At 44.0% G+C, this 14,396-nt stretch overlaps 1 protein-coding gene across 1 annotated transcript in view; it reads left to right on the top strand.

Annotated features, from left to right (window-relative positions):
• espn (espin) overlaps positions 1-14,396 on the top strand; it is a 200,799-nt gene that overhangs the window by 112,274 nt on the left and 74,129 nt on the right. Inside the window, exons 8-9 of the mRNA XM_063032821.1 lie at positions 9,601-9,753; positions 11,185-11,386. Of these exons, the coding sequence (XP_062888891.1) occupies positions 9,601-9,753; positions 11,185-11,386 (355 nt within the window). The remainder of the gene's footprint in view (positions 1-9,600; positions 9,754-11,184; positions 11,387-14,396) is intronic.

Below are 14,396 nucleotides of genomic sequence, written 5' to 3'. Positions count from 1 at the left end.
ATTTCTTCCCCATTCTGATGTTTGGTCTGAACAACAATTGAACCTCTTGTCCATGTCTGCATGCTTTTATGCATTGAGTTGCTGCCACATGATTGGCTGATTAGATATTTGCATTGATGACCAGGTGAACAGGTGTACCTAACAGAATGGACACTGTGTGTATGCATACAGTCATCTCATTGGAGTCAATGTACCAGACACCGAGGAATTGGGAGAGTGGAATCAATCCATAAAGAAGGCGGGGTTGGAGAGAATAGTACTGAAGTTACTTCAGGAGTCTGTAAAAACATAATGGGTATTTCACAATGGCTATATTCTGGCATATTGGGCACAAAAACTTCCTTCAATTTACTGCAAATTACCATAAGACCACAAGATATAGGAGCAGAATTAGGCCATTTGGCCCATCAAGTCTGCTCCGCCATTTGATCATGGCTGATCCATTTCCCTTTCAACCCCATTCTCCTGTCTTCTCCCTGTAACCTTTCATGCCATGACTTATCACGAATCTATCAACCTCCGCCTTAAACATACCCAATGACCAAGCCTCCAGAGCTGTCAGTGGCAATGAATCCCACAGATTCACCACCCTCTGGCTAAAAGAAATTCCTCCTCACCTCCATTCTAAATAGATGCCCCTCTATTCTGAGGCTGTGCCCTCTGGTCCTAGACTCTCCAATTATAGGAAACATCCTCTGCACATTCAGGCTATCTAGACCAGTTAGAGCACCTGTATCAATTTGGTTACATTCAGCTAAAATCAGCTATCTAAGATCTACCGGCAGTCAACAGAATCATTCAAATTTTGAAATTAAAATTTAAATGGTTCAGCAAGGACTAGATGGGCCAAAGGACCCGTTTCTGTGCTGTACTTCTCTATGGCTCGATTTGCAACATTTATGACAGTAAACACCCAGCTTAGAATTTAAAATGGCAAATCAAAAAAATACTTCTTCACATTGCTAGGTGTAATTCCATTTCAGTAGTAAATACTATTCTCATCAGAAATTCACTGAATTTGCCTTTTCTATGGATTACATTCCATTCTCCCAGTTCCTCTGTGTCTGGTACATCTATTTTAATGACGAGACTACGCACATACACACAGTGCCCACTCCATTAGGTTCACTTGTTCACCTAATTGTCAATGCAAATATTTAATCAGCCCTAGGAATTAACTGCTTACTTTTGCTTCATATATCCCAGTCTGCATGCTGTATATTGGTCCCCATAGCCTACCAATTGCAGCTGACAAGCGTATACAGTTATGATGATTTTTTTGTTTTTTTTTCACCATTCTTTGTAAACTCTAGAGACTGTTGTACATGAAAATCCTAAGAGATCAGCAGTTTCTGAGATACCCAAACCACCCTGTCTGGCACCAACTATCATATTCCACAATCAAAATCACTGAGATCACATTTGTTCCCCATTCTGATGTTTGCTCTGAATAGCAACTGAACCTTTTGACCATGTCTGCATGCTTTTATGCATTGAGTTGCTGCCGCACGATTGGTTGATTAGACATTTGCATTAACGAGTAGGCATACGGATGTACCTAATAAAGTGGCCGCAAAGTGTGTACCATTTGTGACGAAATAGCTTCTTTTTCCATGCGGCTGAGTCTGTTCCAGTGTTTTCTGCTTTTATTTCTGGCCTCTCCTTCCAGATACATATGGCTGACGTGGTTGAGTAACAACCGGCCAATGAAGATCTCCAGGATGTTGACGATGGAGGAGATAGCACCACCATCTGCCCAGCCTTATTAACACCTACACCAGCATGTCAGTCGAGACTTCTGTGCTTAGCCCTCTAACCATATGACTGATATTCAAAACTGAGTTAATTTTTGCTCACTTTGCATGTCCATTCATTGCTGACCCTTGAACTGCCTGCTTGAACCACCGCAGTATTCTTAAAGAAAATACTCCGCAGCTGGGGAGTAAGTTCTGGGAGTTATCTTCAGCAATGCTGATGCAAAGGTGATAGAATTCCAAATGGAGATGGTGTGCTTTTTAGAATTACACTTGGTGGGCACTTCATTAGGTACAGTAAGTACATCATAAAGCAGCCACTGTGTGTATGTTTGTGGTCTTCTGCTGCTGTAGCCCATCCATTTCAAGGTTCGACATGTGTGTTCAGAGATGGTCTTCTGTACGCCACTGTTCTAATGTGGTTATCTGAGTTACTGTCGCCTTCCTGTCAGCTTGAACCACTCTGACCACTCTCATTACCAAGGCGTTTTCGCCCTCAGAACTGCCACTCACTGGATGCTTTTGCACCGCAGTGAAAGCACTCCGACAGCTGGCGAGTAACACAACACCACTGAATGTCAAGGATTAGGCCGTTAGATTCTCCTTTGCTGGAGGTAATCACTGTCTGACACTTCTAGAACAGAGAACGGTACAGCACAGAGATTCAGGGTTCAAGTTTATTTATCAAGCGTACATCGAAGCATACAATGAGATACCTTGTTTGTGTTGACACCCAACACAGCCAAGGGTGTACTGTAGGCAGCCTGCAAGTGTTGCCACACATTTTCGCAGCGACATAGCATACCCACAATGCTCGGCAGAACAACACAGAAGACAACAAGCAACAAAACAACAATGGCGAAACAAGATCCTGTTCCTCCCTCTCACCTGTGCACATGCACACTTCTCTAACCCCAGTTCTTCAGTCTCCAGCCTTCAGCAGACCGGGATTCGGATGCGGACACGCAGACACTGGGCCTTCGGCTACCCCAGCGGCCTTGCAGAGATTCACAGACCCAGGGTACAGGATTGTCAGCCCATCGTGTTGTGCTGACCTTTTAACCCACTCTAAAATCAATTTAACCCTTCCTTCCCACATACTCCTCCATTTTCTTTCATCCACATGCCTATCTAAGAGTCTGTAATGTCCCTAATGTATCTAGCTCTACCACTACCCCTGGGGGTGCCTTCCATTCACCCATCACTCTCTGTCTAAAAAAAGTCTGACATCCCCTCTATACTTCCCTCCAAACACCTTAAATTTATGCCCCCTCTTATTAGCCTTTACCGCTTTTGGAAAAGGTGTCCGCTGTCTACAGTATCAATGCCTCTTATGTGCCTCTCTCAAGTCTCCTTTCAACCTCCTTCTCTCCAGAGGATAGCCCTAGCTCGCTGAACCTTTCTTCATAAGACATGCTCTCTGATCCAGGCAGCACCATGGTAATTTTGTGGCACAGATGTCACCTAGCCGTTCATGCCGAAATGCCGTGTAAGGCTTGCTGCATTCTGGCACTAACTCATTAACTTGCAAAGAGTTGCAAATAGAGTTGAACATTGAACAATTTTCAGCAATGGTTCTAATGTTGTGATTGAAGGAAAGTCATTAATGATACAGCTGAAGGTTGTTTGCCTAAGGACACTACTCTGGGAAACTCCTAAATATTAGAGATTCCGTAGATGCTGGATATCCAGAGAAACACACACGAAATATAGGAGGAACTCAGGAGGTCAGGCAGCATCTATGGAGAGGAATAAAGAGTTGGTGTTTTGACATCTTGATACCTGTCAAGTTGTGATGAAGTCAGAAACATCAACTCTCTATTCTTCTTCACAAATGCTGCCTGACCTGCTGAGTTCTTCCAGCACTCTGTGTGTGTTACCCAGGAAACATGAATACTGCATTTAAAGCTAAATTGGATAGCTATATGGACAGGAAAGGAATGGAGGGTTATGGGCTGAGTGCAGGTTGGTGGGACTAAGTGAGAGTAAGAGCTCGGCACGGACTAGAAGGGCCGAGATGGCCTGTTTCTGTGCTGTAATTGTTATATGGTTATATGTTATATGGTTATCCTGGTGTAAGAATGTTTGGCCTCTAACAATCATCACCATCTTCCTCTCTGTGAGGTATGACTCCAGGCATTGGAGAGTTTTCCCCCATAATGCCATATTTGTCCAAAGGTTCACACTCTCCCTTCACCTCTGGAATTTGGCTTTTAGCTCCCTATTGGGACCAAGGCTGTTATGAAATCTGGATCCAGTAGTATAGTGAAACCCAAGCTGATCATCAGCAAGCAGATCGCTGGGAACTAAGTGCCACATGATAGTACCATCAATGACATCACTTCACTGATGATGGAGAGTAGATTGAATCAGTGGCAATTAACCTGATTAGTTTTGAACTGCTCATTATGAACCGGATATAGCTGGGAAATTATCCACATTATTGAGTGGATAGCAATACTGTACTGACACAGGTTCAGTTCCGCCGTTGTCTGTAATAACTTTTTACTCTCCATGACCATGTGGGTTTTCTCTGGGTGCTCTGACTTCATCTACATTCCAAAGATGTACGGGTTAGTAAGCTAATTGGTCACATGGGTGTGACTGGACGGTGTGGAGTCATTGGATGTGAAAGGCTTGTTTCTGTTTTGTGTCTCTAAATAAATAAGTATATACAGATGACATTTTCTCTTTCTGAAGATGAATAGAAACACCGAAAAAAAAATGATTGGCCATTTGAGACAGATGAACAGGAGTTCCTTCATCTGGAGAGCAGAAAATGCCTGAAACTCTTTAAACATGAAGGAATAATTTGAAGTAAAGATTAAAACGTATTTCTGGAATTTGTTGGTTCAGGGAAGTGGTGACTAAGTGAAAAATTCTACTGAATGGCAGGAAAGACCTAATCCTTCCAAGAGCAGAAACCTAAAGTTGAGCTTGTAACCATGCAGAAAAGTTGAGAGACCAGGTTACAAGGAGAGATTTCACATGCAGGGACTTTACTCTTTGGAGCAAAGGAGACCGAGGAGTGACCTTAAATCAATGACCAAGGAACTGATTATTAACTTCAGGAGGAGTCCTCATTGGGGAATCAGAGGTGGAGAAGGTCAGCAACTTTAAATTCCTCGGTGTTATCATTTCAGTGGACCTGTAAGTGCAATCACCAAGAAAACACAGCAGTGTCTCTACTTAGAAGTTTGTGAAGATTTGGTATGACGTCTAAAACTTAGACAGACTTCTATAGATGTGTAGTGGAGAATATGTTGACTGGCTGCATCACAGCCCGGTATGGAAACATCCATGCCCTTCAACAGAAAATCCTACAAAAATTAGTGGATATGGCCCCGTCCATCACAGGTAAAGCCCTTCCCACCATTGAGCACACCTATATGGAGCCCTGTTGCAGGAAAGCAGCCTCCATCGTGTATGCACAGACCTCCCTCTCTCAGGATCGGGGAATGAAGAATTGGAGGGCACAAGTTTAAGGTGAAAGATAAGATTAAGTAGGCAACCTTTTTCACTTGGAGAGTAAATTGAACGGGCTACCAGAGGAGGTAGTTGAGGCAGGTACAGTAACAACATTTAAAAGACATTTAGACAGGTAAATGGATAGGAAAGGTTTAGAGCAGGGGCTCCCAACCTTTTTTTATGCCATTGAGCAATTCAATGAACCCCTCATTAAAAGGGATGTGGGTCTAGATTAGATGGGTCGGCATGGATGAGTTGGCCCAAAGGGCCTGTGTGACTACGATTTTACGTAGGATAGAGTTTTCTGATTTTCTTAATTGCATGGGCAATTTCTGCCCAGAGGACACAAAGTGTGTGAAGCTAATATTTGCATAGCTGTAATGTCTCTATGGGTTAGGTTTATGTAATGCATTTATTTATCAGAAAGGCTCTCTCTTGTGGCTTTTTACTTACCACCAGTTTAAAGGCATTGCCACAGTGCAGCCACAAGAGAACATTTTTTCCCATTGAGAAGCAGAAGTTCTGAAGTCGTACCCACGTTCCTCTCTGGCTTCCAGTGTTTTATTTAGGGCAGCAGTGAAGGTCCTCCATCTCTGGGGGTGTTCAGGGCTTCCTTCATCGTGTCAGTAGCTTCCTCTCGGTTTTCACTACTGTCAGTCATGCAAGTCCCGGGTGGAGACTCAGGAATACCATCACACTCAGATGTAGAAGGATTCTTCATTGATGTTCCCATAACAGTTTTGTTTTACCAATCAGGGTTGTTAGCCCTGAGCTGAGCTCCTGAACCTGGAGGACTGGTGGACCACTCTTAGTCTGGCCTAATCACCCTTTGACTTGCTTGGCATGGGTGGCCCCACCCAAAGCATAAAATTCTGGCTCCAGCCAACATCGCTCTCTGGGTCATTGAGGCACGCAAGTCTCCAAACCAAGACCAGGTTGTGGTCCTCTTGGAGGTTTGTTGGACATAATTGATCCCTAGACATTTCCAATGATTGTGTTGTATGTGCATTGGATGAGGAATTTGTTCAATATTTTATCTTGTTTTCTTTTTATTTATTGAAGTTTATAGATTTGTGTTGTATCTAGATAAGAGAAAAAGGTTAATAGCTGTTCCCTTCCTTGAATGATTTTAGATTTATTATATCAAAGTACCAAAACGTAGTTCCCCCTGAGGTTCTAGGATGGACAATTCACATTTATGAAAACAACTGGAATAAAGGAGGCTTTGGTTTATTGGTAACACCCCAATCCAAAACTGGTTTAGCATCTGGTGTTTTTTTTTTGACAGAGCTGCCCCAGTTTTTTTGAGCAGTTTATAGTACCTCGTCAGTCTGTAGCAATTAAGAAAACTGAAGACCATAAGACATGGGAGTAGAACTAGGCCATTCAGCCCGTCAAGTCTGCTCTGCCATTCAACCATGGCTGATTTATTATCCTTCTCAACCCCATTCTCCTGCTTTCTCCCTATAACCTTAGAGACTCCAGCTCCGGATTTTTCCCGGGGTTTACTCCCAAAGTCTTCCCAATGAGTGGGTATAGCCGCAAGGCAGTAGAGGTTTGAGATTCGAATTTTCCTTCTCCTAGATGAGCTACCAACTATGGCTGATGAGCCCCATCTGCCCAAATTGGTTTTAAGTGCCAGTACCGCATCTTTGCTACTTCTCCTGTCAGTAGAAATGGTTCCGTCAGGCTTAGTAGCCAGGCCACATGTGGAGGCCAGGAGCAGGACAATTATCAGAGGACAATGGGAGCATTTAATAGATAGAGGGAGCTTATCCCTGCTAGCTCCCCCAGCTATGACAACCTTAAGGATGCCCCCAGGGCCTACTACTTACCAATATGTTAGGGTCAATTATCCTAGCAACCTGTATATTTATTGGATGCATGAGGAAACAGGAGCACCCAGTGGAAGGCAGGCAGACACAGGGAGAACATGTAAACTCCACAAGGACAGCACCAGATGTCAGAATTGAACCTGGGACTCTGATGTTGTAAGGCAATGGGTCTGCTTACTGCACCACAGTGCCACTCAGTTCCCCGCTTCATCAATGAGGAAATAAGGGTATTGGTTGAAGGGGCTTTTACCAGAGGTGGTAACCTTCCTGGCTGGTGATGTGTGAATACAGGAACCAACTTGAAACCAGGTCAATGGCTCTCTGCATCTGTGCAATGTATTTTCTTCTCTGTAATCGCAGTGTTATTTCAAGAATGCGAGCTCAAACAATGGAGAACAAGACAAATGAACAGGTGGAAGGAGAGTGAGCCAGAAGTCACTTTGGGAGCGCCAAATTTCTTTCATTCTTCCCAGTGTAGTTCGAAAGAAAAGTGTGGCTGCTATGAAAGCGTCCATTAGAGAGATAGTAACACAAAATCAGATCTTCCAAAATAAATGCTGACTGAAATAGACGCACACAAAATGCTGGAGGAACTCAACAGGTCAGGCGGCAGCTATGGGGATGAATAAGCAGTTAGTGTTTTGGGCAGAGACCTTTCCTCAGGACTGGAAAGGAATGGGGAAGGTGACAGAATAAAAAGGTTGGGGGGTGGGGGAAGGAGGATAACTAGAAGGTGATGGGTGAAGCCGGGCGGGCTGGAGAGGAAGGAATCTGATAGGAGAGGAGAGGGGGCCATGGGAGAAAGCGAAGAAGGAGGGGGACCAGGGGGAAGTGATAGGCAGCTGAGAAGAGGTAAGAGGCCAAAGTGGGGAATAGAAGAAGAGAGAAGGGGGAGGAGATTATTTTTTTCACTGTCAAGAGAAATTGATATTCACGACATCAGGTTGGAGGCTACCCAGACGGAATATAAGATGTTACTCCTCCACCCCAAGGATGGTCTCATCGTGGCACAAGAGGAGGCCATGGCCTGACATGTCAGAATGGGAATGGCAATCGGAATTAAGTGTTTGACTGCTGGGAAGTTCCGCTTTTGGCAAATAGAGTGGAGGTGCTCAAGGAAGTGGTCTCTCAGTTGACAACAGGGCTCACCAATGTAGAGGAGGCCGCATCGGGAGCACCGGACACAATAGACATCCCCAGCAGATTCAGAGGTGAAGTGTTGCCTCACCTGGAAGGACAGTTTGGGGTTATGATATTGCATTAGCAGTCATGATTTTAAATGGCACTATAGACATTTAAAAAGTTGAATTCAGTAATCCAAGGGTTTCAGGTTTCAGTTTGAGGTTATTTCAAATATTCCGTTCTACTTTACACGTGTATGGGAAATGACGTTAAACAATCTTGAGTTGGCTCCATGCTCTTGAATCTATAGGATTTTTGGGAAAGGGTAAGTGATTCGTTCGTTACTTGTTCATGAGATATGGTCTGAGCCATCACTTAATTGTCCATGCCTAACACTCCTGAGAAGCTGGTGGTGAGTTGCCCTCTTGAACTCCTGCAGTCCTCGAGGTCTGATAAAGATAACGATAAAGACAGCTTTATCTGTCACATGCACATTGAAGCATATAGTGAAATGGGTTGTTTGCGCTGGTGGGGGGCAGCCCGCAAATGTCACCACACTCTTAGCACCAAAATAGTACTCCCACAACTCACTAACCCTAACTGTACATCTTTGAAATGCGGGAGGAAACCAGAGCACCTGGAAGAAACCCTTGTGGTCACGGGGAAAATGTACAAACTCCTTACAGACGGCAGAAATTGAACTCCAGGCCTTATAGATAGAGCTGTAATATCGTTATGCTAACCACTACACTAGTATGGGATTCCATGGCTTTGACCCATTAACCATAGAGAAACAGAGATATACTTCCTACTCGGATGCGACCACAGTCCCATCGGGAATGCTTAATTCAGACGCCACTATGAGGTGTTAGTTTCTTGAAAGCCACCCACCAGCCCAGGAAGTAGAAAACAATTGATGTCGTATGATGCTTCCTAAAAACGAATTGAAATAGGTAAATTTGCTTAAAGGGCAGCAAGATAGAGTAGTGGCTCGTGAATTGACATTATAGTGCTAGTGACCTGGGTTCAATTCCCGCCACTGTCTGGAGTGTGAGGAGTTTGTATGTTTTTCTGGTGACCACATGGTTTCTCCAGGTGCTTCGAAGTTCAAAGTAAATTTTATTATCAAGGTACATATATGTCACCATATACTCAATAAATTTGTAGAATAGTTTTCTCCCACATTCCAAAGACATATGGGTTAGTAGGTGTAATTGGACAGTGGGGGTTACATTGGCCAAGAAGGGCTTGTTACTGTGCTGTGTCTCTTAATAAAATAAAATCAATGTACACTCTTCAGTCAATCCAAATGATATAATTTTTATTTTACTGTTTGACTGTACACAATAAATTATTTTTGTGGACCAGTAGTTCAGTTCTCTCATTCATAACCCCTGACCTTTTTTTACCTCCACATACAGTTAAATCCCAATGAAATAACTCCAGACAGATTGAAAAGGGTTGAATCAAATCGAAAGTCAAGAAGCTTCAACAAAGAACCCAGCACGGCTGATTATTACAAGTCCCTTGGAAGCAGTGCACAGCAAAGCTCTCAAATGGCACCTAATGAAGAGGTGAGTTTCACCCATTATAGTAATGACTCCAGCTACCTTTTATGTTACTGCCAGACTCAGGAAATCAAACTGATTTAGTGGCGGAAAAGAATACTGTCTACTGAAGCAAAAACTCTTAAATGAACAACGGTGTCTTGGTTCAACAACATACCAAAGTCAAATCATCTGATAAAAACAAGTTAGTAAAAGGTATTTGGTGAATTATACACACCAACTATACCGTAAGACATAGGAACAGCATTAGGCCATTCAGCCCATTGCCATTCCATCATAGCTGATTTATTATCTCTCTCAACCCCATTCTCCTTCCTTCTCCCTGAACCTTTGACACCCTTACTAATCAAGAGCCTAGCGACCTCCACTCTAAATATTTGCTTATTGAGATTCAGCGTAGAATTGGCACTGCCACCCAGCAATCTTAATCTTAGCCTAATGATGGAGCAATTTTTAATGACTACTTAACCTGCTAACCGGTACGCCTTTAGACTATGGAAGGGAACCGGAACACCCGGAAGAAACCCACGTAGTCACAGGGAAAATGTACAAACTCCATACAGGCAGAGGTGGGAATTGAACCCAGGTCGCACGTACTGCAAAGCATTGTACACTAGGCTACCACGCCACCCCTTACCCAGTGACTTGGCCTACATAGCCACCTGTGGCAATGAATTCCAGACTCGTCACCCTCTGGCTAAAGAAATTCCTCCTCACTTCTGGTCCTAGACTCCCACACATCCTCTCTGCAACCACTCTATAGCCCTTTCAATATTCAAAAGGATTTAATGAGATTTTTCTGTCATTCTTTTAAAGAAAATTTTAAAAAATAGAATATATAGAAAATACAGTGCTCAGTAGGTCAGGCAGCATCTGTGGAAAGGGAAGCAGGTCAGAGAAGTATTGCCCTTCCATCACCTTCCCATCTATATGTGATAAATAAATAAATCTTTAGCCTTTACATTCCTCACACCCACTCTTAAAACATTTCACTTTTCCAATATTTATGGAGGGTTCAATTCCCACCGCTGCCTGTAAGGAGTTTGTACCTTCTCCCTGTGACCGTGTGGGTTCCTCTGTGTGCTCCAGTCTCCTCCTACAGCGCAAAGATGTACCGGTTGGTAGGTTAATTGGTCATTGTAAATTGTACCTGGATTAGGCTAGGGTTAAATCGGAGATTGTTGGCTGGCGAGGCTTGAAGGGCCGGGGGGGGCCTGTTGGGTGCTGTTTCTCAATGAATAAATAAATAAATAAAATGTCTTGTAAGGTGAAGCGATGCCAGGGTTTACAGAAGGACCTGGTAAATGAGGGAGACATAAATAAACTACTGATACATTTCCTTCGGACAACTCCAAGACAGTACATTCTACAGGAACATTAATTTTCTGTCTTCCCGACTAGAACTTTTATTCACAGTTCACTCGTTATTCTTCCTAGGGTTCTCTTGCACTGGAGGGAGGACTTAGGAATGGAAGCGTTCCAGAAAACCAGCCCATCAGTGAAATACCCGCTCCCCCACCCCCTCCCCCTCTCCCAGAAACTGTGTCAAACCCCCTTCCTCCACCCCCACCTCCACTGCCAACAGAGACCACCATGTCCAGCAGCAACCAGCGACGACCTTCTTCATCCTCTGCAGGAAGTAAGTACTTGCTGACATCGTAGTCCAATTGGACAGACCTTGTGAAAGAGTTGGCTGAGGGGTGAAGAATTTAATGTTAACAACTTGCCTGATAGCCAGCCAGTGGTGTAGTGGCGTCAGCACCGGGCTTCCAGGTGAGTGATCCCGGCTTTGAATCTGGCCAGCCCCTTGCGTGCTCTCCATCCGTGCTAGGTCAAGCGTCGAGCTACCAACTTGGCTTCATAAAGGACAGACAAAAACGCTGAAGAAATGGCACGGTTTTGCTGCCCAATGGGCCACAAGGAACAACAAACAAAATAACAAAAATTTGCTTGCTAAGGCGTGTGCAAAGAAGAGATCCCACTCATGAAGGAGTCCATAGTTAGAACCATGAAACATAAATTCGATAAAGAATTCAGGAGTTTTTTACAACAAGCAGCTAGAATGTGGAGCTTGTGAAGCTGAATAGTGCTGATGCCTTTACAGAGCACATGGATAGGGGCCTGAAGGGAAAACAATGCCAACAGGGTGAGATTAAGGCAGGGGAGAGAAGGACCATGTGAGACATAAGCATTAGTGCAGATGGACCTGCGTCTGTACTGCGTAATACACAGACTGAGAAACCTTTTGTTGCTAAACTTCTCTCTTCTTAAAATGGCTGAGTGCCCGCCATTCCCAATGTGGCCTCCTCTACATTGCTGAAACTCAAAATAAATTGGGGGACGGCTTCTTCGAGCATCTTCGCCCCATTTGTCAGAAGCAGAACTTCCCTGTGGCCAAACACTTTAATTCCCATTCCAACATGTCAGTCCACGGCCACCTCTTGTGTCACAATGACGCCGCCCTCAGGGTGGAGGAAAAACACTTTATATTCTGTCTGGGTAACATCCGACATGATGGCATGAATAGTGATTTCTCCTCCCGGTAAGGAAAATCTTTTCCCTCCCCTTCCCATCTTCCTCTATTGCCCACTCTGGTCTTTTACCTCTTCCGACCTGCCAACCGGTGGTGTAATAACATCAGCACTGGACTTCGATGTGGATTGTCCTGAATTTAAATCCAGCCAGGTCCCAACCTGGGCAGCAGCAGTATCTGCGTGGAAGAAAGGCCTGGCAATCTACTTCTGTATCTTGCCACGAAAACCCCATGGGCAATTACACTATCCATAGGGTCACCTTGAGTCAACGACAACTCACCTGGACTCAGCAACAACAACCTGCCTATTACCTTCCCCTGAGTCGCCTCCTCCTTCACTTTCTCCAACCGTCCCCTCTCCTCTCCTAGCAGATTCGTTCTTCTCCAGACCTTTACCTTTCCCAGCCACCTGGCTTCATCTATCACTTTCCAGTTAGCCTCCTTCCCCTCCCACCACCTTTTTATTCCAGTGTCTTCCCTCTTCCTTTTGAGTTCTGAAGAGGAGTCTCAGCCCTAAATGTTGACTGTTGGTTCATTTCCAACCTAACCTGCTGAAGTCCTCCAGTATTTTGTATGCGTTGCTTTGGATTTCCAGCATCTGCAGAATTTCTTGTGTTTATGGGTTTAGGTCATTCGTTGGCTGATGATGTCGTCTAGTCTCACACCCATATGTTTTAGTGCATCAGATTAAATGGGTTTTAATATTTATGCAACAAGAAACTATCGGGTCCAGATTTTAATAAGATGCTTATTTCTAGGCTTATTTTTAAAAAGACCGTAATAGAAACTATTTTAAAGATTTCACCTGATTCTGAACAAAAAAAGTTCAGGCCAGATAAAATCAAGAATTAAGTAATGAGATACACTCTGCTGAATAGTATGTGGGATGAAACAAACCTCTGGCAAAGAAAAATGTTTGGCCTGGATATCTTGCTACCGCCTGGAAATTCTATAAAGACCTGCTGATTAAAACCAGCGTAATCATAAATCTAAACCTTTTATTTCTAAAGCTGACATGCTCAATACCTTTTTGTTTGTTACCTTTGTGGTAGAATCACAAAGCAAGAAACTGTTTTCCCAAAAGAAAAATATTGTCTGCGAACATTCTTGAAAAACATAAGGTGGTATAATACATCCCAAAAAGAGATAACTTAATGACCTGTGTGGCTTAATGAGGAGATCTTGTGGGGGCTATAATGCAGATCGCCTTCCAGAGATTTGAGTTTTAGCTCTAGACAGGTGTACCCATGAAGGATTGAGGGTTTGCTGCCTTATAGGAAGTCGCACCGTTCATTTGGGTGTTTCAAGGAAGGATAGGGAAGTTCTTACTGATTTTGTGATTTTCCAGCCCTTCGAGCTGCGCTGCCCAGTAACCCATCGATTTAACCCTAGCCTAATCACAGGACAATTTACAATAACCGGATTGTCTTTGGACTTTGGGAAAAATCAGTGCCCCCTATTTGCCTACAAGCCAGGGCAGTACAATCTGGGGAGCAAGCTGTTGCCCATGTGGCAAACTCCTGCCCTCCACACATTTGATGAATCCAAAGGAATGGCAGGGACTGATATAATTTGGCACCAGCAGCATCGCCATCGCAGGAGTTGCTCGTCAGCATTGTACTCAACGTAGGACTGCCTTAGGGACTCCAGCTCCAGACTTTTCCCTTGGGGTTTACTCCTGAAGCTTTTCCCGTAAGTGGGTATAGCCACAAGGCAGGGGAGGTCTGAGATCAGAGTCTTCCTTCTCCTAGATGAGCTGCCACCTACCAGAAGTGATTGGTTTTAAGCCACTTTTGCCCCTTCTTCTGTCAATAGCAGGGCTTAGTAGCTAAGCCACACATGAAGGCCAGGAGCTGGACTTGGGTTGTCAGAGGCTATTTGCGACACATGCCATTGGAACATTTAATAAGTAGTGGGAACTTGTCCCCACTACCACCCCCGGCTATAACAACCTTAAGGAACCATTTCACAACCAATGTCAGTAAAATAGTAGCTGATCTCTGTCATTATCACATTGCTGTCTGTGGGACCTTGCTGTGTTACACGTAAATGTCCTCTCAGATGGGATCATCACTTGCCTGATGTCACAAGATCAAATGCACCTAAAATTAGCGTC

The sequence above is a fragment of the Mobula hypostoma genome, chromosome 25, assembly GCF_963921235.1.
Source record: "Mobula hypostoma chromosome 25, sMobHyp1.1, whole genome shotgun sequence".
Classification (NCBI taxonomy): Eukaryota; Metazoa; Chordata; class Chondrichthyes; order Myliobatiformes; family Myliobatidae; genus Mobula; species Mobula hypostoma.
The sequence above is the reverse complement of the archived record's forward strand: the minus strand, read 5'-3'. Positions and strand labels throughout refer to the sequence as shown.